Source organism: Mus musculus, chromosome 3 (assembly GCF_000001635.26).
Source record: "Mus musculus strain C57BL/6J chromosome 3, GRCm38.p6 C57BL/6J".
In the NCBI taxonomy this organism is placed as follows: Eukaryota; Metazoa; Chordata; class Mammalia; order Rodentia; family Muridae; genus Mus; species Mus musculus.
The window spans coordinates 139,017,872-139,045,294 of record NC_000069.6 but is presented as its reverse complement, the minus strand read 5'-3'; the positions used below and the strand labels follow the sequence as shown (position 1 = coordinate 139,045,294).

Below are 27,423 nucleotides of genomic sequence, written 5' to 3'. Positions count from 1 at the left end.
GAATATCTGACTATCTCTGCTTTCTAAATACTATACACCACCATCCCGGGCTCCCTTTTATTAATTCTTGGAGAATTTTGCACATCCATACAATGTATTTTGATCATTTTCACCCCTGTTCCTCCCCCTAACTTCTGCAGGGTACATCCTCCCCCAACTTCATATCTTCATTTAATTTAATGATGGAGTCAACTTTGTAGTATCCATATACATATTGGTGGGGGGCTGTCCACCGGAGTGTTTCCCACCTACCAGGAAATATACCCATAAAGAAAACTGACTCTCCCTTCCCTAGTGACCATGAATTACCCATAGCTTCTCAGCTAGGGCTTGGAGCTTGTGAGCCTTTCTTCTTCCATTCTGGAATGTTGGCTGGCAAGATCTTGAGCAGGTCTTGTGCAGGTAACCACAGTGCCTTGAGTTCCTGAATACATCAGTCCTGTTGTGTCCTTCCCAACCTATGACACTGAAACATTTCTGCCCTCTCCTTCCCAGTGTTCCCTGAGCTGTGGTGGACAGGAAGTAACACACATGTCCCATTGGTCTCTAAGGATCCCACAGTCACTTGATTTCTGTGCTTTGGCCAGTTGTGAGTTTCTGCATTAAACACCGTTTGCTGTACAGAGAAACTGCTTTGGTGAGGAATGAGAGCTTGATACTAAGTCAGTTTAGCAAAACACTAGTAGGTTCACTGCTGGGGCCAAGGAGGCCCACAGTATTGAGTTCTAAAGTCAGTTAACAGTTCCACACATAGGTTCTCTTCTATGTATCAGGCATAAATCTAAGCAGACAGCACTTGTTTACCCCTGATATCCTTTGTGCCAATATTCCCACCTTGGGCATATCTCATCTTGCCAGGCCAGTCTTTATTGTAGCTTACATGGTTAGTAGCTGTTAGGTAGAGGACAATACTCTATTGACTGGCTATTTCATGCTACTGACATCGGAATTTTTTTTTTCACCTTGTTGTGGATTTCTTCTTGCTTGCCCCACCCTTCATTGGTTTAGTACCTACGTCAATTTTTAAAGGTAAGAATTAGAAGACTTGAATGCTCACTGGAGTACATTTTGCTTAAGCAAGTACTCTGTATAAATCTCTGATCTAAATTAACAACATTCACTCATATAAACGCTTTGATCTCACTTTTTAAATATTTTTAGTAAATACAGGAAGGCCACCAGCCAAGAAATCAGGCTGTTTGTTCTGGTTTCATTTGATTCTGCTTATAGCTACATGACTTTCAGCAAGTGTTTGCTGAGTTCTAGTATGGTTACAGTGTTTCATTCTCATTTGGGAATTTAAAACAGTGAATAGCCTGTGGTATCCAAATATTTTGGGGTCTCGGTCACCTTGCAAGAGAAACTACTAGAGGATCCAGAGGTGTCCTGCAGCTCATTCTACTGTTTTTAAACTTCCACCTGGCTGTAATTCTAAGCACGTACTTTTGTGTACAAGTTGTTCATGCAACTTCTCTGAATGTGTGTGTCTTGTTAGTCTTCGCCTGTGCTATGCCTTTAGTAGTAGCAAAACTTGCTTCTGTATAAGGGACTGAAAAACCAGATATCAGAAGCTTCACTAAATCTACTCTTAATGATGTGCTGCTATGTGGAGAAATGGAAAAAAAAGTATTGTTTAACTTTTTCATAGCATTGTCTAGAATAAATTTCACTCTTTTTTTCTTCCCCATTATCAAATGCAGAAATAGAAGTTGTTTTCTGTGCAGGCTAAATTCAGTTGTTTATTTTTATTTATGTTATATTTCTTAGTTGTTGTTTCCATGGCTTGCTATATGTTTATGGCTAATACTAATGATATACTATAGGTTTTTTTTGTTTTGTTTTGTTTTAACCAAAGAAATAGAGCATTTAAGAATATGTGAGGGGCTGGAGAGATGGCTCAGCAGTTAAGAGTAGTATCTGCTCTTCCAGAGGTCCTGAGTTCAATTCCCAGCAATCACATGGCAGCTCACAACTGTCTAAACTCTACTTCCAGGGAATCTGACAGCCTCAAAGACCATCCCACATTTAAAAAAAAAAAAAAGAAAAGAAAAGAACATGTGAAAGAGGGCTAAAGAGGTGACTCCTCAAACAGAAGCACTTGTTGCTCCTGCAGAGGACCCATATGCAGCTCCCAGCATTCACATGGGCCTCATAACCACCCTAAACTCCAGTTTCATGTGATCCAGTTCTTCTGACCTCTGTGGGCACAAGGCATGCATATGTGCACATACATCAGTGTAGGAAAGAACAAAAGAAAAAGGTAATGTATGACCATCTCAGCTAAACTAAAGAAGTCAGGTAAAAAGCCATGGTAGTTCTGATGAAGTGAGTCTTTAAGACCTCCACCTAATAATGGTCGTTAAAACTCCATGCAGCTCACTTAGGAAATAAGATAAACCAATTAAACATATCTGTGCCTTCATCAAAACTAGGAGATAGGTTTCACATTATTAGGAGAAAAAAAAAAGCGTAGCTTACTCAGTTAAAGATACTTTCTAGAGAGATTTTTGCCAAGACTGCATAAACTACCCAGTAAGAACAGAACAGGAAACCATGCACCCTAGGGTGAGAACCACCATTTCCTTTTTCTTCAGAGAGGAAACTCCAGACTGGGTAGGGCATTTTTTAGACCTTTGTCTTGGGCTAGATTGCAGTACTGGCTGTTTAAAAGTTCATGGGAAACCAAGCTTAGTGGTGCTTGCTTGTGGCTCCAGTTAAAGGCTGGAGGGGGGAGGAGCTTCAGGTTGAAGAATCACTTGAGCATGCAAGTGATATATGCAAGGTCCTGTGACAAAGGTGGCACACAGATCTCACGTGCCAATCAAGAGGACTATTATGGGGAGTGAAGGAGTTACTCGAAACTCTTGGATGCCTGGTGAAATGCAAGAACCAAGAAGAAGTTAAGTGACTATAGAAATAAGAATAGCACAAGATTATAAGACATGCAATACTAATTAATTTTGTGTTAACCATGACCATAATACCAGCCAGAAACAAGAGAGGGAAAGTTGATTTTTTTTGAATCAGAAGGTCCAGTCCATCATGAAGAGGAAGAGGAAGAGGAGGAGGAGGAGGAGAAAGAGGAAGCACAGTGATGTAAGCATGAAAAGCCAAGCAGTCGGGAGGGCCAGCAGCAGGAAGGGAAGCAGGGCAGGACTGGGGACGGAGGAGAGGGGAAGCACGCACGCTGAGCTAGCTTTTTCTTTCCCCCACCTTTCTTCTGTCTGACTCCCACTTAGCCCATGGGGTGATGCTACCCACATCCAGAATGTGTCTTCTCACCCTGGCTCTGTTGTCTCTTGAAGCACCCTCTCAGATAGCAAGGGGTGTTCCTCTGAGCTTCCTTGATCATTGCAAATTCAGTCAAGTTGTCCGTGACAAGTAACTATCACACACACTAAGTCCTTTTGGTTGGTTAGACGTGAGAGGTTTTGAAAGAAAGTCTAGGTATTCATCTCAGGTCTTTACCATTACTGTATTTAAGTTGTATTCAATTACTCATTGAATCAAGATTTCTGCTGAGGTATATAAAGAAGAAAGCAGAAAACAAACAAAACCCAAATATCTTAGCTACCAAAAACATTCTTTTTCCCAATAAAAACGATTTATGAAGCAGTTACCAAAAACAAACAACCCACTGTAACTTTTACTAATATCATTAGGTAAGCTTTTGAAAACATAAAAAGGAAAAACCGAGTCAGAAACTTTAAAACCTAAGTGTGTAAAGGCCAGGAAGATGTAAAGTTAGGGTTGACCAGAAGAAATGAAAGAACGTGACAAGCACTTAAGAAATTTATAGTAAATTAAATGTGGCTGAAAATATGGGAAAGAAAAGGTTGAAATTAAAAAATAAAAAAAGAATGAATCAGAGAAGACATGATTAATATCAAAGATAGATCAGTATCATTTCTGTAAAGGTGATGTAATTAGAGTCCTAAAGACAAACCAGTCAAAGAAAGCAATACAGAAGATAAACATCCTACAAATAAAGGAAGACTGACCTCTATCAAAAGGATCCAGCAGGTACTTGTAAAAATTGACCTTTCATGTCACAGTGACCCACAGTAAAATTCTTAGGATTTTTAGATTTTATTTGATTTTATAGCGATCATTCCGACACTGAGTTGTTGTCGGTAAAGACCACGTGAAGCTCTAGTACGATACGGTTACGTCATTGAGTGAAGTTAACTGATGTCCTCAGTCATGTGTAAGAATCTTCATTATTAGCAGATCTAGTTGCTGTTGGTTAAGGGGCACAAATATGAAAGCTCTCTAAGTAAAGAACCTGTAACTTTGAGAGTGCTTAGCACTCATGTCAGCATTACAAGGTATGGCTCCATTCCTCCTGACACAGAGTCACCCATGTGCTGTGTGCTTCCGCCGCTTGGCCTTCAGGAGCTGCCTCAGTTTTCAGTGCTGTGTCAGGTCAACTTCTCTGAAAGGTTGACCCTGGTAGTATCTTCTTACTTGTCCTCAAATGGCCTTTATGTTACTTAGTAATGGCCCCCAACTCAAAAGTGGTAATGTTTGCCATTTGATGATGCTAAAGAGAGCCCACCAAGTATCCCCTTTAGATGAAAAGGGAGGGGTTCTCACTGAACAGAAAGAAAAAAAATGTATGCCGTTATTACAAAGGTCCGTGGAAACAACCAACCTTGTTTTTCACCCATAAGCTATGGAGAAGGAAAGACTTAATGCTAGTTGTGCTGTTAGACCTTAAACTAAGCTAGAGAGGAGTAGGTGACAAAATAGAAAGGACATTAAATTTGTGGGTGGGAACGTGAACAGAAACGTGATCTGATGGATCACAGTGTATTGTGCCAGATAGTGCTAAGCCTCACTTTATCTTGCCATATAGGCAATGTTCTATCTGTCATCACGAGAGAGAGAGAGAGAGAGAGAGAGAGAGAGAGAGAGAGAAGGAGAGAGAGAGAGAGAAGGAGAGGGGTAAACAGCAAGATACTGTGAGAGAATAAGAGCACGTTGATATATCTTTTGCTTTAACTATTCTGTTTTGTTATTAGTTATTGCTAATCTCTTAATTATAAGCTAAATTTCACCTTAGGTAAGTGTGTTTAGAGGAATAATATATATTCTATATTAATTAATCAAGGTACCAGCAGTTATGGAGACTACTGAACTATCGTATAGTCTTGATAGTACCTTGGCACTCAGGTGATGGAAGACAAGTAACTCAGAGTAAGAGGATGTTCGGCACCCTGACGATGCCATTCATCCACTCAGGAAGACTAAGCCCTGTGGTTTTGTTTTGCCTCTCTTAAAATTTGAGACATGGTATTACATTGTAGCCCCGGCTGGACAAGAACCCACTATGTAACTCATGTTGGCCTCAAATGTAAGAGGTTCCTATCTTGCCTCAGTCTCCTGAGAATTGGGATTGCAGGGAGATTATAGCTGGTTCTTTGTGGTTTGTGGTTCTCCAAAGGCAATACTGTCATGTTCAAAACATGAAAATCTAGGTAAAACACAATTAGTGATTTCCTTAGTCTGAGACAGGCTGGTTTAAACCAAAGATACTTACTTTGGCTCCTCACCTAGGGGTCTAAAGTCAAGGTGCTTCAAATGGTAATGTCTTCTGTTGACAAAAGACCTGAAGTAGACCAGTGTCACATGGCCACATGTAGGGAACATGAGCACGTCTGTGTCTTTACTGGTTATATCTGGGCTGCTTAGTTTTCTGTTAACACAGACTGGAGTCAGTTCCCCCACCAGATTGGCCTCTGGGCAGGCTTGTGGTACATTATCTTGATTGTTGACCAACGTAGGGGAGGCCCATTCGCTGTGGGCAGCGCCATCCCTGGACTGGTAGACCTAGGTGCTGCCATAAAGCAGACTGAGCAGGCCGTGGGGAGCAGGGCCAGTGAGTAAGGTCTGCGGCCTCTGCTTCAGTTCCTGCCTCTGCGTTCCTGCTGCACGTTTCTCCTCTGACTTCCTTTCATGTGGGACTGGTTTCCTCCCTACATTGCTTCTGCTTCTGACTTAATCAACCAAGGGGAACAAAAATGACAAATCTCTCTCAAACAAAGAACCAGGAGTTTTTCTACTCTCTGGATTTATATTTTCTTTGGAGTTTTCAGCCAGAACTCCACAAAATGATAGTCTTGCATCTTTCCCATAAAACTAACATTGGCTTGAACTTTCAAATTAGTAATAAGCAAGAAGATGCCTGGTGCAGTATTTTAGTTTCTAATATTCATAGCACTCTTTAAGAATGCTTCTCCGTTAAATGCAGCCCCTTGATTTTATGTCAAACTCCCTTTTCATTAAAAAAAAAAAAAATCAGTCTGAGTAGAGTGGATTTGAAAACAAAAATCAAGTACTTTAAATACTAAGCCCTTTGTAGTCAAATAAGTTACTTTTAAAGATAGTAAAGGTCTATTGTGTTTATTTTTTTGCCTTTTTTTTTTTTTTTTTTTTTTGGGTTTTTTGAGACAGGGTTTTTCTGTATAGCCCTGGCTGTCCTGGAACTCACTCTGTAGACCAGGATGGCCTCGAACTCAGAAATCTGCCTGCCTCTGCCTCCCGAGTGCTGGGATTAAAGGCGTGCGCCACCACGCCCGGCTGTGTTTATTTTTTTAAGCTATTAAAATTATTGTTGGATAGTACTAACAATACGGGAACTTTTTCTTAAGGGAAGAAAATAGAAAATTTATACTGAATGTAATAATGAGGTTCAGATAATTTGTATGACCTTTATTAAAAAATAAATGCTGACTTAAATTAGTACAAAATAATTAAGAATGATAAGAATGTAATAGAGGAAATGTTTATTCATTAATTGGCCTAGGAAGCATAGGTTATATTCTCAAATAATAATATGTACCTACCAAAGTCTTCAAAACTACATTAAATTAAGGATTAATTGTACCAGAAAATTCATTAAAAGGCTGGCCGCTTTGGGAAACAGGGCAAGTTTGACTGCACTGCGCCCACGCCATTACCAGGCAGGCTTCAGGGAAGCACTAGACACTGCTCGGGGTGAGAAAGCACAGTCTGGGATGTGAGAAAGCTGAAACTGGGGTTCCCTGCCTTCCACAACCGCCCCCCCCGCCCCCCGCCCGCCGCCGCTGGAGAACCATACAGAGAAGTCGGGAACAAAGTGTCCGGAATCCACAGGCCCACTACGGGTCCCGGACCAGAGGCTCCCAAACTCCTGGACATCTAGGCCCGAGTCACTAGGAGATGGGAGCAGAGCTGGGGACCCACAGACAGGGTGGGGGTGGGGGAATGGGGAGCTCCGGCTTAGCTTGGCGGCGGTGATTGTCCTTAGCTTGGGGCGGTGGTGACTGGAAGCACAGAGAGGTCTTCTATGGGAGAATTAAGCTGAATGGCTTCTCCATGCTCCCCATGGCAGATCTTGAGACAGTCCATGGTTCTAAACTGTTTATTGACAGTTCATCATGGAAAATGGATGGATACCTGTTGCGGTAAATCTCCAACCCAAATATCAGCGTCTATACTGGGCTGATCTACCGCTACACTACCACCTTCCACATCTATGAGACCCCTTAACTTGTGGTTTCTCCAGCCCATGTGCTTCTGCTCCGCTTTTCTTCCTCCTCCTCCTCATCCTCCTTGTCCTCTCCCTCTTCCATTTTCTCCTTTTCTCTCAACCTTCTGCTCCACCTTCCTTCCCCCCCCCTCCAATCATCTGCTCTCCTTTATTTTACAAATTAAGGTGGGAAGCAGGTTTACAGGAAATCACCTGCATGCTGACTCATTCCTTGTTTGCAACCCCTCACAGGAGAATGGAATTAATATCAAATATAATTAGCCTGAGGGCTATCCACAACACATACCATGCCATACCATACCATACCATACCATACCAACTCCTCAGGGTGGACCTGAGATTAAATACATTTTTCAGGGAGGAATGCCTGGGAAGGGAGTCTTCTTTGGCAGGGAGCAGGGAGTCGCCTTAGTCTCCAGTGTGTACCTACCAAATCTCCAGGCCTCAGACCCGCTCTACCTTCCCAAGCTTCCTGGTGTGGTTTAACCGTCCCACAGTGAGGTGACTCAGAAGGTAAGGGTGCTTGCTGCCAGCTTTAGTGTCTGGACTTTGGTCTCCAGGATTACTCGATGGGTGGAGAGAGTCAGCTCCAGCAGGTTGCCCTCTGCCTGCCACAGTCATGCTTGAGTCTGAACACACATGCATGCACACACACAAATAATGTAAATAAAAAGTCAAAATTCTGCAGCATTTAAGCATCCAAGTTTTTCATCACTATAGTCACTCATGAGCCTTTAAAATATACCTCTATGCAGTAAGCACTAGTTTATATTCAACATTGTTGATTATGTTTTCATGCTTTTAAAAATGTCATTTAACCTAGATTTGCATAATGAATTTGTAATATCTTGTGAGTTTAGGTATTTTAAGATTTAATAAATATGAATAGAAATCATAGATTAATGTAAAAATTACTTAAGGTTCATAACATTTGCCCTTTAGAGGACTTTAATCTAGCTAGAAAAGCTAGTATTTAAAATTTGGAAAAAAGAATTTGATCATTGCCTTAATTAACACAAAGCTCTAGATTTTTTTCATTAAATAAAGCCGAAGGAAACGCTTCATCATAAACATATGTTTCATGCTCAGTTGATGAAAGCAAAGCCACTTCATTTCCCTTGTTCCTTATTTACTACGATTTTAATTTTCTTGAGTTATAAATGTATGCAGATATTATCACCAACTGTAAAATTGTTGAAATGGGAAAATAATGGAAACATTGAAATAACCATAGAGAAAGAAATGAGCTTTGGAGTTGGGAATGATCGACATAACTGATACCAGCAGGCAGGAATCAGGCGGGGAAATGGAGTTGGAAGGGAGACAGCACTGTTATTACACCCGGGTCTTTTCTTAAAAGAAAAAGAGAAGGAAGTTAGCTGTTTCCCTAAAGTAGACAAAGTGAAGGAAAGATAGCTTTGACATGCAAAGGATCCAAAATGACAATTGCAGGAGCCCATGTTCATAGGGTGGTTTTATCTAATGGATACACAAGTCAGATATATGTTTTTAACTGAATATAAGACACATACATACACACACACACACACACACACACACACACACACACTCACTCACTCACACTGTGGGGGCATATGATAAGATCTTGATGAAAACTGCTAAGACCGAAGGCATAATTATTCCTCACTCTCTTCCCCGCCTTTGTTTTGAGATAGGATTCACGTATCAAAGGTTGGCCTGGAACCTTCCTTGAGAGCCACCCTTTACCTTCTGACCCTGCTGTCTCCTGCGTGTGCTGGATCACAGCCTCCCTCTCCTCCTTAGCTTGTAATGTTACAGGATTGAATCCAGACCTTATGCATGCCAAGCAAGCACTGTACCAGCTCAGCTACATCCCAGACTTCTGTGACTTATTCTCAGCTCCACGGTTGTGGTCATTTTGCTCTATCATAAACCAGCCATAACCGAAGAAATATAAATATCCCATATGCTTTTTGATAGTAGATCAATTTTTCCTCACATAATAACTCCTGATTATAGCTTTCCTTTCCTGTGCTTCCCCAGATCTTCCCCTCCCACCCATTTCTCTCTTAGAAAACAAACAGGCTTCTATGGGATAGTATTAAATGCAATAAAACAAAAAGTAACATTAGAATTGGACCAAACAAAAGGAAAAGAGCCTGAGAGAAAGCACAAGAAACAGAGACCACCTGTTCACACACTCAGAAGATTCATAAAAACACTGATGTAGAAGTCATAATATATACACAAATAAATAATAAGATTAAAAGGGGGAGCCTGACATGGCATTGAGATAAGGAACCTCTAAACATGCCATTGAGTATCTCATATTTTTAGTAATCTAAGGGTCATGTGCAAATATCTAGGCTAATATTTATGTTGGGCCATTTAATATGGGAGATCTTTAGTTAGATTCCTTTTGTGAAGTAGAATGGTATTTAATCTTCTCCATTGCCACTTGAAAAGCAATGTATGGTTCTCTTGAGTTTTAAGAAAGCTGGCTTAAGTAGAGTTAAGTCTCTTTCCTTTTTCTTATTCTGTTGTTATGGGCTGCCTGGGCAGCGGCAGAGAATACTGTTCAGAGTGTCATGGGCCTGCGCATCAATTATTCATGTCGAGAATAAGAAGCTGTCTGCTTCCTGAATGTAGGTGGACCTATTCGGACATTAGGAAATAGTTCAAGTACAGACAAGTTCATTTAGTGCTACAGTGCTGTGGTCAAATGTTGAGTACATATTTTAAGGTAGGTTTAGAACATTTTTGTATGGTCATATTGTGCTTTTATGAAGCAAGTATGTACATCCGTAGTCCCCTTCCCCATTTTCAAGTTTCATACCACAGTGTTTGATGCAGCTAAATAAATAATCTTTCTGTAAGAGGCTAAAAGTTGATTATTTGATATGGAAACTAATAGGTAAGTGAAAAATTATAATTTGTCATCAGAAATGCTATACTTGATAAAAGTTTAATACCTGGTGGAGATACACTTATTAGCTGCTGTTAAAGTAAAATTGACTCATATCAAAAGGGAATACACATAAAAGAATGGAAGGCAATCGGAAATAATCTGACTTTTGCATTTCAATAAAAATTTCAACTCTTTAGCCCTTGAGTTATTTTCTTTTAATAATGTTATAATAACGCTAGATGTAGTTGCTCTATGTAACACAGAATGAATTCATTTTTATTCTTCTTATATTCTAAATGACCCTTATAATGCAATACTAGTTGAACCAATACTTTGGGCTCATGAACATTTAAATTTTTTAATATTACTTTATTTCCCCTTTGTGTTAGCCACAGATTACTTTCCCATGCAGTATAATCTAAATACAATTTCTCCTCTTAGGGTTCCAGTGCCTCTCTTCCTCCTCCTATCCAGATCTACTCCCCTTTTGTCCCTTATTAGAAAAGACTGGGCTTCTAAAAGATAACAACAGAACACAACAAAATAAAATACAATAAGATAAGACAAACTATCACATCGAAGTTGGACAAGACAAACAACAGAAAGAGAAGAGCCCCAAGAGAAGGCACAGGAGTCAGGGACCCAGGTGTTTGCTCCCCCAGGGGTCCTGTGACAGCACTACCCAAAGCTGCAGCATGTGTGCAGAGCGCCTGGTGCAGATCCGTGCAAGCTCCATGATTGCTGCCTTGGTCACCGTGAGCTCTTAGCTCAAGTGATTTTTAGAGGGCCCTGTTCACCTGGTGAGGAACTGCGCTCGCTCGCTCTCTCTCTCTCTCTCTCTCTCTCTCTCTCTCTCTCTCTCTCATTGTGTGTGTGTGTGTGTGTGTGTGTGTGTGTGTGTGTGTGTGTATATATATATAGTATATATATATTTTAATTTTCACTCCATATTCCAGCCCCTGCCCCCCCCCCCATCTACCCAAAGCTTCAAATTTAGTTTTTACACCTGTGAGCCATCAAGCAGTAGTAGGGATTTGAACCAGGGTCCTTTGGATCCGCAGTCACTGCTTTTAACTGCTGAGCCACTGCTCCAGCACTGGACTGCTCTTTTAATAACACAGTTCAAGATTTTTGCTTAACAATCTAGTAGGCATTATGTCACATGTGGTGATTGGGCATTTGAAAGGGCAGCTAACTGCATTCGAAGTTAGCTCTCATCTCAAGTACTTAGTTATAAAAAAATAGTTACTTAATTTCTTTGATCATATAATGAAGCGGTTAACATAAATATCTATTAAACTTACCTTGAAAACTTCACGTCACTTAAAGTTCACATTCTATTTTTATTGGAAAGTGTGGTGGTTTATATGAGGACGTCCTGCCAAGGCTCAGATATTTGAACAGTTGGTCCCCAGTTGCAAGTGCTAGGGGAGGTGGCTCACCACCTTGCTGGATGAGGTCACATTGTGGGGAGAAGGAGGTCAGGGTTTGAGAGTTCATTGCTTTGCAGCATTTCCCGGTCACACGTTGTGTTTCCTGCTTGTGACTAAGGAGGTGTGGTCTGTTGTTACACCAGTCTGCCCGAGGCTGCCATGCCTCATCTACATAGTCCTCTGGAACCATATCCCAGCAGTGGGAAAGTAATCCACTCTGAACTCAGAGTCCTGGGCTGGTAGGCGAGACTTCTGCATGGGGTTATTTGGAAAAGATTCTAATTTAGTATTTCTCAGGTTAGCGCCTGGAATTTGCATTTCTAGTAAGCGTTAGGAGGATGCTAACCTGTGGATCTCGCAGTCACAAGATTAAAATGTAGACAGTTATCTTTCAGTAGGTGCAGCTGCATAGAGATCTTTATATAAAACATTTTGTTTTAGATACTTCCCTCATTTGAGCATTTACAAACAAACACGTCAAAAGCCAGAGAGAGGTACCAGTGTTTGTAATCCCAGCAGTGGGGAGGTGGAGACTGGCCTTTCCCCCTAGAGCTTGCTGGCTAGCCAGAGACAGGCCCTTCTACACGCTAACAAATGTAGACCTGTGGATGGCACCCAATGAATGATACCAGAGGCCATCTGTGGCTTCGGTATACGTACCTGCACGTAAGAACACGCAAAGCAAGGGATGATGACATTGGAATGGAGAGGAAGGGAAAGCAGCTAGAAATCGGAATGAGAGGAGGAAGACTGCACAACTGTCAGTAACAAGAAGACTAAAGCAGGCAGGAGACACAGGAGTTGACTGCATTGGAGAATGGGGTCATGGATGGGATCATGGTGGCTACAGGGCTGCCTGCCTCCTATCAGTAAAGTCCTGGGACTGATTTGAAGCATCACAGGAAGAAAACAGTTCAGGTATGGAAACAAAACCTTTAGTGTCTTCTAAGACACTCACAGCTTTGTTTGGGCACTGTCCTCTCAGTATTACCTAACTTGACTGTTTTAAAGTAACTTAACTAACCCAGCCTCTTGATAATAATTCTCTGCGGAAGTCTCATCATAGTCTTTATGAAAAAGCACCATTTAAAGATGTCTAGTTACATTTATTGTTGTGTGTTCACACAAGGGCCACAGCAAGTGTGTAGAGCTGAAAGGAACCTCCTTTCTTCATATGGGTCCCAGCTGTTGAATTCAGGTTGTCAGGCTTGGCAGCAAATGCCTTCACCTGAGCCATCTCGAGCTAGCTCCTTCATCACCAACAGCCAGGATGCTAAAAACCACTCTCTTCTTTGTCCACACTGAATAGCGGAGACTAGCCTGGAATCCCTGGTCTGCCTGCTTCCAAGTCTTGGTGCTGTCATCATACCTGGTTTTAAAAACATTTTTATTGACATTTTTATTTTATTTATTAATCTTCTTTCTTGTAGTTCCTATTCAGTTGTCCTATTTCTAGCTCTTGGGTAAATGTATAAATCATATTTTTTTTTCTGGCCAAATTTCTGTGTTGGGGAATCACTACCATATTCCTTACTTTCTCTGTTGTAACTCTAGGGTATTGTTTTCTAAAGAAAGGTGACAGCATGTTTTCCTAATTCATCTGTGGCACATTTGCATTCTTACTTGAAACAAAGTGTTGGAAGGACAAAGGTGATGTCTTCTCCAGAGTATATTGAATTCACAAGGAAAAAGGAATTGACGTGTGTAGTTACGAAGGCAGCAAATCTCACCTGGCCAGTGGACCAGAGCTGGAGAGCCAAAGGCGAGCTCATGCTGCAGTCCAGGTTTAAAAGCAACTAACTAAAGTCCTCTTGCTAGGGCAGCTGTTGTCTTTGTCTCTCTTTGTCTTCAGTTGATAATCTGGGCATACCTACATTGTAGAGAGCAAATGTGTTTTACTCAGAAGCCACTGATTTAAATGTTAATGGTATCCAAGAACATCATCATGAAAACATTCAGGATAATGTTTTACTGTAGAACCTGGACACGGCCATTAAGCCAAATTGACAGCAGTTAACTATGACAAGTAGAATGTGTACTTCTATTGAAATATGAAAATGAATTATGTGGCACAATGGATAGTTTGGAATAATTGCTGAGGAAGAATGCCATTGGAATGATAATGTTATATGCAAAATCAATAATTGATTTTACCGAGAATTATCCTGACCTACTTTTGAATACTTACTGTTAAATACCAAAATGAGGTTCCAAGGCAAGGTAATTTTTTAAAGTAGGAACATATGGATTCGGAGTCTAGATTTTAGCACACAATGTTCTTTGAGGTGAATTTATTTTAGATGCTTGTAATTTTCTCTTCCCATAGTTGAATGTTCCATATCTTTTCATTATACTAAAGGAGCAAACAGAATGTTTCTCTTTGACTCATAATAACTTAGTCATGGAGTGATTATCTTTTCTTTGTGATGTGTGCATGTGGGAAGGACAGCATAAAAGCAAGGCAGTTTTCTACAGTGGTTTCTAAAGGCTTGAAGAATATTTTTGCATATGTTTGCATTTGAAAAATCTGATCTAAGACCTGAGTAGTCTAATGCAAGCCAAAAAGTTTAGTCCCTGTGTGAGCTAATGACTGGTAATTCTCTGAAACTTTTGTTCTTGACTTCAGAATCCTTAATGAGCTTGTTGGCCCCTGCAAGGCTCTAGGTACTGGGGAAAAACTGAATTTCTAAACTGTGAGATAATTTCTTGTGAGTTCAGTGAGGATTACATAATAACGGCGTCCATAAAGGTAGCTCGTTTATTGATTTTTATTGCTCCTTCCCATAACAATTTATACACTGTTTTATTTAAGTTTATGCCAGTTTATAGTCATTATTTTTGGTTCCCTTTTCATTTCTTTAATTGAAAATTCTTCAGGGCATGGATACAGTCCTTTTTATAGACTGCTCATTGGATACCACTATACAGTAGTTGGTAAGATCAGTAATAGGATGACTCCGACCTCACCATGTAGCATTTGCTGACCTGGCCCAGCCTGGCCCCAGATTCTCTTGTCTTCCTGCCTCAACCTCTAGAGTGCTGAGGTTGCTTGTGTATTACCATGTTCTGCTCTAGACAGTTTGTTTCATTTGTTTTGTTTTTAGACAAGGTCTCATATCCCAGGCTGGCCTAGAACTTGTTATGTGGCTAAAGATGACCTTGAACTTGCAGTTCTTGTGCCTCCAGTTGCAGAGTGATGGGATTATAAGCACGTTGCTACCATACCCAGATTATGCTGTGCTGGGGATCAAACCCAGGGTCTCATGCTCATTAGGCAAGCATTCTAACTGGGGTACATTCCCTCCTGTCCTCTAGTTTCATGCTTTGTTTGCTTGTTTTTGAGATAGGGTATTTACTATGTAGCTCTGGCTGACCTGTAACTTAGTACAGAGACCATGCTCCCTTTGAACTCAAGTGTTGAGATGGAAGCGGGTGAGCTGCTTATATTACTAATGACATTAGAAAACTCTGTACAAAGAGCTGGATTCGACTCACAATTTTAAGAATTTGAAGACTGATAATTTTAAGAATCTGTGTCACAGAAAGAATGGCATTTTACCTGTGTCTTGATCAATAGTAGGTATTGTATTCATAAACTTATTCATTTTACAGTGCTTGAGTTTTCCTATCTTGGACAATGCCAGCCTTTGCTTTTTACCATTTTGATGCAGTCAGAGCACTGACCAGCTGCTGGGGAAGAAATCGCCTGGCGGGCACACAATGTTGCTCTTCCAGATCTAGGGTCTCTAGCTTGTGTCTTAGTCTTTGTGTCCCTGGGACACGTTCCTGTCCATTTTGGCTCACAGTTCTAGAGTGCATAGGTTTTGGGTTTTGGTTCTGGACCCATGGTTAGAGTATAACCATCCAGGTGCCAAGAATGTATGGCAGAAAGCAGCTCCCCTACGGAAGCCAAGAAGCAGATGCTGACTGTTGCAGCAGGCTCCTCCCATCCCCTTTATTCTGTCTAGGCCTACAGCTTGTTAGATAATACCACCATGCATGGTCAGTTCAGTTCTTCCTGGAAATGTCCTCCAGATACACAGAGATGTGCTTCCTATTCTCATAGGTAAGTCTCAGTCCAGTCAAATGATGAACTATCCACTTCAGCCTTTTACGTATTCCCTGTTAAAATGTACCTGTCTTCTTTTCTACTTGGAGTATGTCTTACCACCCTTAAAAAACCTCACCTGGTGGCTGGTCAGATGGCTAAGTGGGTAAAGTAGTTGTGTGAACATGAGGCCTGAGATCGGATCGCCGAAAGCCATGTAAATAGCTAAGCATTGTGGCACACTGCTATATTCCCTGCTCTGGTGCGTGAAGACAGGAGGACTCTACCCCTAACTGCTAGTTCCAGGTTCAGTAGGAAACCCTGTCTCAAGAAATATGGTGGAAGTTGTGACAGAGTAGCTCAGAGGGTAAGGCATTTGCAGCTAAGCTTCATAACCTGAGTTCATTTCCCAGAACCCACCTAGTAGGAGACAATACACTCCCTCCCTCAGAGCTGTTCTCTGATCTCCACATGTGTGCTGTGGCAATGTATGCACACATATAATAAATAAATATAAACTTAATTTTAGAGAGGAAGGGCTTGAAGCAATTGAGGAAGACATCCTGATGTCAGCCTTTGGTCTCCACAGGTGTCCTCATAGGCAAGCACACTTACACACACACACACACACACACACACACACACACACACACACACACACACACACACGCGCGCGCGCGCGCGTGCACGCACGTTTGGAAATTTTCTGTGGTGTTTATTAAGCTGTAAAAGCTTCCCTCTGTACTTCATACATAAACCTCCAAAGTGGTAGGAATCACATTAAATGGTTTTTAAACTTACATCTCTTTCCTCATCAATACACAGCTTTCTGATGATAACTTGTGTCCTCTTCATCTTACGTTTTCACCATAAGGACTTAGTAAAAATATATTCTCCCACTCCCGTGTCTGAGAGCTGGAAAACAATTGCATTATTGTGTGTACTTAGTGCTGGGAATAAGCAGGGAAAAGGAATAATGAATTTAAAATGTAGTGCACTTCAGCTAGCCGGAAAGGACGTCTCAGACAGCGGGAGGAGGATGCAGACAATCACAGTGGGGGAAACCTAGTGCAGTCAGAAACTCAGAAGATCACATGGCCAGCAAGAAGGACCTGCACAGGGTGCCGGTGACGAGGACGCTGGGAGTTGTGTTAAGAGTTCAAGTTACCAAAGGACTTCGAAGCCACGCTAAGACTGTTGAAAAGCAAGTAAAAATTCGTAACTTCTGACAGTTTGAGGGCAGATGGGATGACGGCCACAAAGAGGAGGAAGGTAACTTCTAATGAGGCCCTGGGCATGATTTTGTGACGGGTTGTCAAAAGAACCGTTGTTGGGCCATTCAAGTCGGGAAAGGTACCAACTCTTCATGTAGGTTCAAAGCGGCCCTGGTTGGTAGCGGAGATGAGGAGGAGGAGGAGGGAGACTTGAAGGTGATGTCATGTCAGTGTGGGATACAGTATGCACACTGTCACTGGATGGTAGAGGTTGGAAGGATACGAGCTGGTTTTGAGAAAAGACTGTCTCAGGCTTTGTACAAACTACATCTACTTATTTTGTGTTGGGATATGTATGCACCATGGCACACATGTGGGGTCACAGGACAACTTTTAGGGGTTCATGCTGTTATGCACCGTGTGGATGGATCTGATATCGTCAGGCAAGGCAGCAGTTGTGTTTACCCACTGAGCTGTCTGGTCGGTCCGCACGTGTTTTACCATGTGTTGCTAGTGAGGTGGTCTGAAGTAAGGTTTCTCCTTTTAGTTTAATGGTGGTGTGTTTGCTGCTGTAACAACAGCCTCAACAGCATGCTTACACTATTTATTTGATCTTGTCTCTTCTCAAAATGGTAAGGCTCACTTGTCCTTTTAGATATATATGGGTGCCAGCATTTTTTCGGGCGATTCTCCGGCCATATAAAATTGTTTTATTTTGTTGTTTTAAAATACTTAGGTGTCTATCATATATTACTTCTTCTCCCCTCCTTAGTTTCCTTTTCACCCCACACCACTTTTGTTCTGTATACCATACATGACTTTATCTATATAAAAATCCAGGAACCACAAATGAGCCAAAACATGGGATCTGTCTTTCTGAGTGTGGCTTAGTTCACATAATGTGAACATCTCCAATTGCATCCATTTACCTACAAGTAACATGGGTGGGAAAAAAAAAACCATTGTGTACATGTGCCGTTCTTTTGGTGTTAGATGCCCAGGTCGGTTCTGTAATGTGGCTGTTGTGAATGGCACCATGGGAAGCATTACTGTACAGGTATTCTGTGAGAGACTCGATTGCCGTCTGTCTCTCCAGTAAACACCCAGGGCTTATGCTGAGCAGGGCAGAATGCTTTACCTGGTTTGAGGTTTTTTGAGAACCATGCGTGCTGCCCTTCCTATTAGCATCCCCACCAGTGGTGTGTGAAGTGTTCCTCTTCATCTGTGTCCATCTCAGCATCCGTTGATGTTCTCTAAATAATGTCTGTCCTTCTTCCTGGGCGATGGAATCTCACTGTACTTTAGATTTGTATTTCTCTTACAGCTAGTTAGATTGGACATTTTTTAGTACGTTTACTGCCCATTGTTTTTGTTTTTTTTTCTCTTGTGTATGATGTGCATATATATATGTATGCATGTTTGCATGTGTGGGTGCACATGTGTGTTTGGGCGTGTGTGAACATGCACGCATGTGGAGGCTGGAGTCGGGCATTGGATGTCTCGCTTATTGAATACTTACCACTTTATACTAAGGCAGGTCTCGTCAGTCCAGGAGATCACCAACTCCGGCTCCCATCCTTGCCCAACCTGTACGGGGATCTGGGGACCCCAACTCCAGGCCCAGTGCTTGGCAGCGAGTGCTTTCCCACTGAGCCCTACCCTTTGTTGGGTGTCTTTTATTTCATCTTTTGAGAACTATTGTCTGTTTCAGTCCATGTGTTGACTTGATTGTTCCAGTTTTAGGTTAGTTTTGTGAGTTCTTTGAATAGTTTAGATATTAACCGATGTCTTATGTGTAACTAGCAAAGGTTTTCTCTTGTGCCTTAGGCTATTAATTTCAGTAGATGTTCTTTTCCCTACGAAAGCCTTTTAATTTCATGATGTCCCACCATTGATTGTTGACATTATTCTCTGAGGGACCAGAGGCTGATTGAGAATGCTCTTGTGTAGGCCAGTATGTTGAAATGTCTTCCCACCTTTTTACTCCAGTGGCTTTATGTCTCACATTAAAGTTTGTGATGCAGTTGGAGTTGGCTCTCATGGAGAATGATACTCGTTCTTCTATATGTGACTATCCAGCTTTCCTAATTCCTAATTGTTGGCTTATTGAGAAAAATTACTTTAACCCACATATTCAGTTCAGAAACACGGGTCAACGACAAACTTCTGTGGACCTCAGTCCCGATAAATTCTTCAGATTTTGAAATGACGCTACTCTCACAGGCTTTCTTGTATCTTCACAATCTTCCGGGAGTCAGATTCTGTAGAAATCTGCGTATCCTTCATTCTTGGCTCGGCATGTCAGCCTTATAAGAAGCTGTAACTGCCAGAGCCACAGTGAATGTGTCACTGTGAAACCACGGTGACATCTGAGGTTCCGCCAACACACTGGAAGGCATAGCGGCATGTCCCTTACCCTGAGACATGTGGGCTGTGGGACCAGAGTCAAGCACGTCCCTCCAGGGCTCAGACTCCAGGGTGTCCAAGGCTGCATGGACCTTAATGACCAACACGGATGGGGTTGGAGGCGCCCATGGGCGTAACAGGTCAGGGACCCTCCTCCAGCTCTACTGCCAAACTGGGCCAGCCACCAGTGTCCTTTGTGTCTGTCCCCACCCTTCTATACCACACTGCCACCATGCCTCACGAAACATTCCAACCATGCTTGCTTCTGTCCCTCCTAAGTCACACCATGACTGAGGAGCCAGCAACCACCCCTTACCCAGCATTCTTGTTTATATCTGGAGGTGATAGGAACGGTTATCTCTTTTTTAACTTTTTCACAAATTATAGTAATAGCGGTGTTCAGTGATTTACCTTTTAAAAACGTTTTCTGCGAGTCTCTTTACTTCCTTATTTCCCCTGGAAACTGGAGTAAATACCATCTCATCATTGGCTCATAATACTAGTGTGCAATACTACTTCCTTCCATGTATGTCTTGAATTACTCATTTTTAGATCCCTTGTTAAGATGTTACTTACTTGAGACGCAGAATATAATCTTGTTAGGCTCACTATAAATATTGCTAAATTAAGGACTTTAAAGCATTCTGCAGATGGCAGATTTCTGTAGCTTTGTTTACTTCCTATTTCCCTCCAGGGTATCTAACAGAATGCAGATGGATCTTTATCTGAAAATGCTCCCTTGCTATTATATCCAAAAACTGTAAGACTGGAATGAGGAAATCCACTCTTCCTGTCGGGACCACTTCTTCAGTAATTGATTTCACCTTGGAGATAATAGTCTAGTTACGCACTCCGCTTCCCTACAGTTATTAATGCAGTTTCTTGGGGTGTTTACTTCTGCGTTCCTGCCTTTCATCAGTTAACGGTACAACTTTGAATGTTCAGCAGTTGCCTTATGACCTAGTGATAACTTTAAAGAGGCAAAGCTAACACATCCCCCTGCTTTTTCTAGTGATGGTTTTCAAGTGCAGCTTCGACCTTGGCTTATGCTGCCCATGGAATGGAAATAATGATAAGACTATCAAAATCACCTGCTGTAATTTTATAGAATGAGTCTCACAGATTAGTCATGCAGTAGAGCCTGTTTGTAGTGGTGTTGTTACATAAGTGGGGTTTTGTTCTGTTCTTTATGCTTTTGTGTGTTCACTCTCTGTAGTGCTTGTTTAAATAAGGAGGCTTTAATACAAGTGTATAGTGTACTTTGAACATTGTTCACTTTCTTATGATTATGCATATACCTTTCTTTCTTGCATCTCTGCCCTTTTATTTAAGACCCATTGGGAAAGGTTCTCTGAAGGGACTGCCATTTTAACTATTCCTTAATGCACTTTCAAAACCATTTTCAAGGGTACTCACAGATCCCTGAGTTCTATAGGTAAGTGTACATTTTGAGGCAGGAGAGATATTGAGGTTCACCAAAACTGTGTTTATTTGGGTGTGGTGGCACACGGCTTATATCCCAGCACTACAGAGGAAGAGACAAGTAGATCTCTATAAGTTCAAAGGCAGCCTGGTCTACATAATGAGTTACAAGACAGCCAGGACTATATAGAGAGAACCTGTCTGAAACAACAGCTACTTCATGTTTATCAGACACCGGCATTTTTGTGACATAGCATAATTTGTTTGTTATATTTTTATGGCAAAAGAAAATTATAACTCCGGAGTATTTAAATGTTAAACCTGTGTAAAAATCCATGTATGTGGGTGTGGGAGGTTGTCACAGTGGAAGACTTGCAGTGTTCTGTTGTATGTCTTATTCCCGCTCGCTCCTGACGTTCAGATGTGATACTCAATAATCTTTAACTTACATTTAAAATGAGCCGTGCTAGGATAATGTGTAGTTACTGCTTGCCTTCTTGGGCACGTGCCTGGCCTCACATCCAGACTGGATGCTGTCATATGGCCCGGTTCCCGCTGTCAGCCCATCATGAACAGATGGTGGGGTAGACCCCTGGGGCAGGGTAGACCTATTGTTTTCAACTGTAGATCCTCTGCAGCAGTGGAGAGAAAACAAAGTATTTTGTCATGGTAAAATGACTTCACTACTTCCTAGCTTAATGCAAGGGTGTTTGTGTGTGTATGCGAGTCTGTCTGTCTGTCTATCTGTCTGTGTACACATACATTTTAGGTCTCAAATTTCCTGGTGGTACCTTAAAATTTTTTGTCAAAGATACAAAATGAAAGTATACTGGAAGAAATTATGATCCTTTTAACTCAGAATCCTGGGTAGATAAAGAACACATGAAATAGCAGTTTCTAATTTTTTTTGACCTGTGATTAAAAATACATTTTATGGGAACTAGAGGTGTAGCTCAGTAATAGTCTTTGCATATGAAAAAATATGGGCTTGGTTCCTGGTATAGGAAAAGCAAAACCGTGTGGGGTGTGTGTTTGTGTGTGTGTGTACAATCATGTTTATACATACATAATTTAACCCAACACAAAGAATAAATTTTACCTTTAAGTGTACATTTTTAATTCTTTTGTTATTGTAGGTAATAATTCGTTTTTTTTTTTTTCTCTCAACAACTTACTAATAGATTGGAAACTACAGTGTGAAAAAACACTAAATAGGGTCTGGCAATGTAGCTCAGTAGGTAAAGGTTCTTGCCACCATGCCAAGCCCAGGCTTGATCCCTGGACTCATGGAGGAAAGAGAACTGAGTCCTTCAGTTCCCCTCTGACCTCCACAGACATACTCTAGTAATGCAAGAGCGTGCCTGTGCACTTGCGCACACACAGAAGTAAGTAAATGTAAAAGTGTCTTGAAGACAAAAACACCTCTCAGCATTCCGCATTAGCTATGAAGGAATCCACGTCTGTGTGTGCTTTTGAGTTACCTGAATGGGGATGACTTTCCTGCTTCATTATGCGTGCTGCCTGTCTGGTAAGAATTCACAGTATTCTCTGTGACGTGTGTGTTCAGAGATCTACAACAACAGTATGTCAGTGTATTATACAGTCAAGCTTTAATTGGAAATTTTAATGAGCCCTCTAATTTTCTCATTAAACATATTTCTCCTCATTGACTATAATCAAATAGTAATTTTTTTGGCTTTTCCTTATTTGTCATCATCTAGATAACCCGTTGCCGTTTGATTTAACAGGTTATTCATTCAGTAGTAGCTACCTGGAGGAACTTGTGTTTATTTAAGGCTCTGTAGGAGAAGCAGCTAGGAGCTCTTGAATCCCTGTATCACCAAGCAGAGTTTTGAATATCATGGAGTTTATTTCCTAGATCTTTATATTAATAGCATTTCTAACAAGTTATATTAAAATGTGGCCATCATATGGAAGTATGTAATCTTAGCTATCACTCATTACATAAAATGTTTATGAGGTAGGAGTTTTACTCATTATCATTGATATTTTCAAGGTACTATGCCTTTATAGGGAACCATAAAAAATATATAAAATTATACTGTTCAAGCTCTAAGAATTCACAAAGGATGTAGGAAAAAACTTCCTGTCCTGAATTGATACCATTGAAACTAAGACTAAAAATAAGTGGTTGTCCTGTGGTTGATGGATTAAGAAAACTCTATTTGTGGTATGACTGGAAATAAACAAATAGTGCTGTAGTGAATTGTGCACATTAAATCTGGAGGTAAAGGCAGCTTATTCAGCAAAAGATAGTTTAGAGGAAAGGTCCAATGTGTATGAGTGAGCTTTCATTATAGGTAGGGGAAGTTCTTGAGTCATTTGCTGTCATTTGAATAGTTCACATTTGTATTACTGAACTTAATAGAAGGCATTTTTTCTTTCTTTCAGATGCAGAAACAAGTGAAAAAATACAAGGAAGTGGAATTCTTCAGTTGTTTGCAAATCTGTTGACGCCACAGGCCTCCTGCACAGCCAAAGTAGCCGACATCATAGCAGAAGTAGCCAAAAATGGTGAGGTTTCTGCTCGCAACAGCTTCAGTTTTACACCTTACTTGTCAGTATGTTTCATTAATTTATGTTTTGATTTCCTACATTAGATGTTTTCTACTTTTTCTTTGACTTTGTTACTATTTTAGGTGACTCCAGTTAACAGTTATTTTCTTCATACATTCCCACTTATTCAGAGTAGAATTAGGGGAAACTACTACTCAACTCTGCTCTCCTTTTGTCATTTTTAGTTTAGCTCTAAGATTGATTATTTATTTGTTTGTTTGTTTATTTTAGCTCCTCATCCATTCTTCCTCTTATCACAGGGGAGCGTGTGTTGTGTTGTGTTGTGTTGTGTTGTGTTGTGTTGTGTTGTGATGCCTGGAGAGAGCCTTGCTAGTTTTCCCTACTTCACCTTTCCCCGTTTTGAGCTGACGTTGATAGCAACAGTGCACTCTTGCTTTCATAGAAAACAACTGTGCCTTAAGTCCCTTACTGAAATTTAATCTCAACACTTTGGAAAAGCAATGATATCATAAATTATATAATACTAAATTCATCCCATTGTATTATTTATATCCACTGACAGATTCCTTGGAAAAACTAAGCAAAAGTATTTGTTACATGATTTTTATATTAGTGTCTTAGTTAGGGTTTTACTGCTGTGAACAGACACCATGACCAAGGCAACTTTTATACGGACAACATTTAATTGGGACTGGCTAACAGGTTCAGAGATTCAGTCCGGTATCATCAAGGCAGGAGCATGGCAGCATCCAGGCAGGCATGGTGCAGATGAGCTGAGAGTTCTACATCTTTATCTGCAGGCCTCTAAGAGAAGACTGGCTTCCAGGCAGCTAAGAGTAGGGTCTTAAAGCCCACATCCACAGTGACGCACCTACTCCAACTCCAAATAGTGCCACTCCCTGGGTCTAGCATATACAAACCATCACAGTCAGTTTTAGGAAACACTGAGTAAGTGAAGTAACCTTTAAGCATAAGGGGAAAACAGCAATTATAATAACACTTAGTATGTCTTACTTTGACAGAATTTGGTATTATGCCTTTTATTCTCATGTTTCATAGATCAGTAGTTCTCACAGAGCAGCTTAAACATTTCTGATTTCATTTGAGTAATTACCATGCTAATTGGTTTTGCAAAGAACTGTTGTTTGGGCTAGTAAGGCAGTGTACATTTATATAAATTACCAAAAGTGAAGTTGGCACAAAACACTTTCCTTATTTGAAGCTCATCAAAATGCCTTTCAAGTGTCAGTGAGCGTCTGCATTGGGAAATCATATTTGATTTGCTTGTTCACTGAAAGCTGGCTCTGTGATTTATTTGTCATCATCTAAGATAGTGATGACCTGGGTTCAGAGCGGAGCTTCCTTCCCAGTTACTTGTTATCTTAAACTAACCTCTTCTAGTACAAAGCAGCTCGGCTTTTAAGAGGAGTAGTTTATTTTTAACCTCATCAGAGTCACAGTATAGATTTTTGGAGAATCAGAAGGCAAGATGTATTTTTACTGAGTCCTCTTTTTTTTTTATTATAGCATAAATTCAGTTACTCATAGTCCTGCTAGCAGAGGTTTTGTCTAGAGGTACCCTGGAGGCCGTTAGCTGTGACCTAAAGGCAGAACAAACCGCTTAGCACTAGCACTTCACATCAGGCAGTTAAAGGATATATTACTTTATTAGTGAAAGTAAATTGATATATTTGGATTTTTATTCCTTAATTAACATCATTTTTTTTAAATGAATGGCTGAGAAAATAGAGAAGACTCTTACTCAAATGTTTTTCTTTTTAATGTAGAAATGCAGCATGGTACAACAGCATATTCATTGGGATTGTTTCTTATTAGAAACCTGACAATAAGAAAAGATTATCAATAGAGGTGATGTTCCCTTACTTATGTAGATTGTGTAATTACAAGGAAGAAATACTAGCATAAAACTCTTAGGTCCAGATTCAACATAGAATGTGCTTAAACCTTATTCACATATAAAAGAATATGAATATTGACATACCTGCTATGTTCAAAAATTCAGTGACACATTTAAGCTTGATATGAGAGTATAGTTATAGTGATAGACATTTAGACCTTTTAAGTAAACTTCTTGTATGTGGTAGACTTAAAGCTGGTTTGAGGCAATAGAGAAATGAACAAGACAGATATCTATGAGAGATTCTCTTTTTTTTTTTTTTTTTTTTTTTTTTTTTTCCAAATTGGACACATACTGCAAAGTGAGGCAGACTTCAGGTCCCTAGACCTCCCATGAAAGTTGGGCTAATGTGTTGGTTGCCTGCAGTCTCAGCACTCCAGAGGCAGACATGGTATTACCAAAGCCTGTTGACTAGCTAGACTTTAATGAAGTCCAGGTTCTCTGAGAGACCCAGTGTCAGAAAATAAACTAGAGAGCCATTTAGAAAACACCCAACGTCAGTTCAGGTCTCTGCCTGGATGCACATGCACTCTTGTGTACACATTGTCCCATGCATGTATTAACGTGTGCACACTCGCAATAAATAATAAAACCAAGTGTTGCATGGTGTCCATAATACCATAGTGAGTAATTCTCAACATTAGCCGCCACTATTACGTGCTTACATTGTGTTGTGTGTTATATGCATTATTCTAAATTCTTGTTGAGGTTTGTTTTAAAAAGTCCTCTAGGTGGTTCTGGTAAGTGTAAGGTTAAGAACTCAATCTTGGTCCAAAGCAATAAAAACTCAGCAGAATGAGTCAACATTATGCTTCTTCTTCCTGTGGCAAACTTTCCACCAGAATGGCCAGAGCATTAATAATTCAAGGGGTTCAAGGAAGGCCCTACCTGAAACAGAGATTTCTTATTGAGGGTTGCAATTTAATGTATTTTAATTCTGTCCTTCATCCCATATGAGGTAGGTGTTTATTTTAATGTGAAATAAGTTTTTCCTAGAAGCAGCATCTTGAAACACCAGTGGGAAAATGTACCAAGTTGTTTAGTAGCTAAAGTTTACCTTGACACGTAAAGTGTTAGAACCTGAACCCACGACTGTGCAAGAACAGCCCATCAGTACTGTCTTTAGAGATGAGAACAATAAAGAAAGCATTTACCAAAAGCAGAAACGTGTCATCTCACCTTAAAGTCATTCATTTTTATTCATGCCTTACATCAAAAGAAAACTGTATAAAGCTAGGAGGTGACAGAAGAAGGTTAATGCAGCGCCATGTAGGGCCGGAGCACTAAGGCGCACACTAGCACTCCCTGTACTCCCTGTACTCGTCTTGCAGGTTGGATTAGTGCTCAGTTCTTTCAAGTAGATGAAAGTGAGGAAGGCACACATAAGTCTTGTTTTCAAGTATTTGATGAGTGTATATATAAATTTATGAATCTGTATCTTTACAAAGAAAAACATTTTCATCTCAGACTATAGTTCATAGTGACACTGAATAAATACGTAGTTGAAGTAAGTCTGACAAAGAAGAAAATAAAAATATAAGAAATTACGAGTAGTTTACTAAATCGAAGATTCAAAGAGGTGAAAATCCAATTTGTTTTTAAATTTTATTAACATTGAAATAGAACAATGCCTCTGAATCAAAGTCCACACATAATGCAATAAATAAATGAATGAATTATGTTTGTAGACATGCATAATATGTACAAATGTGTAGTGCCTTCTGCTTTCTGTGGCTTCCACCAGCTTGTGCTCAGTGATACTGCTCTTTTTATCTCCTTATTATACTGTAAGTACCTCCTAGTCTCCATGTTCTGGAGTTCAAGATGACAAGAGAGTCTGACCCCGCCCTCTCTCTTTTAAATTGGCTATTTTCTTTATTTACATTTCAAATGTTATCCCTTTTCCCCCAGTTTCCCTCACTCCCAGAAACCCCCTATCACATCCTCCCTCCCCTTGTTTCTATGAGGGTGATCCTCCACTCACTCCCACCTCCCCGCCCTCGATTCCCCTACACTGGGT

The 27,423-nt window shown here is 40.6% G+C and overlaps 1 protein-coding gene across 5 annotated transcripts in view; it reads left to right on the top strand.

Annotated features, from left to right (window-relative positions):
• Rap1gds1 (RAP1, GTP-GDP dissociation stimulator 1) overlaps positions 1 to 27,423 on the top strand; it is a 149,332-nt gene that overhangs the window by 29,934 nt on the left and 91,975 nt on the right. For all 5 annotated transcript variants that reach the window (NM_001356388.1, NM_145544.3, NM_001286759.1 and 2 more), the window contains exon 3: positions 23,360 to 23,482. In NM_001356388.1, coding sequence (NP_001343317.1) covers positions 23,360 to 23,482 — 123 coding nt within the window. The remainder of the gene's footprint in view (positions 1 to 23,359; positions 23,483 to 27,423) is intronic.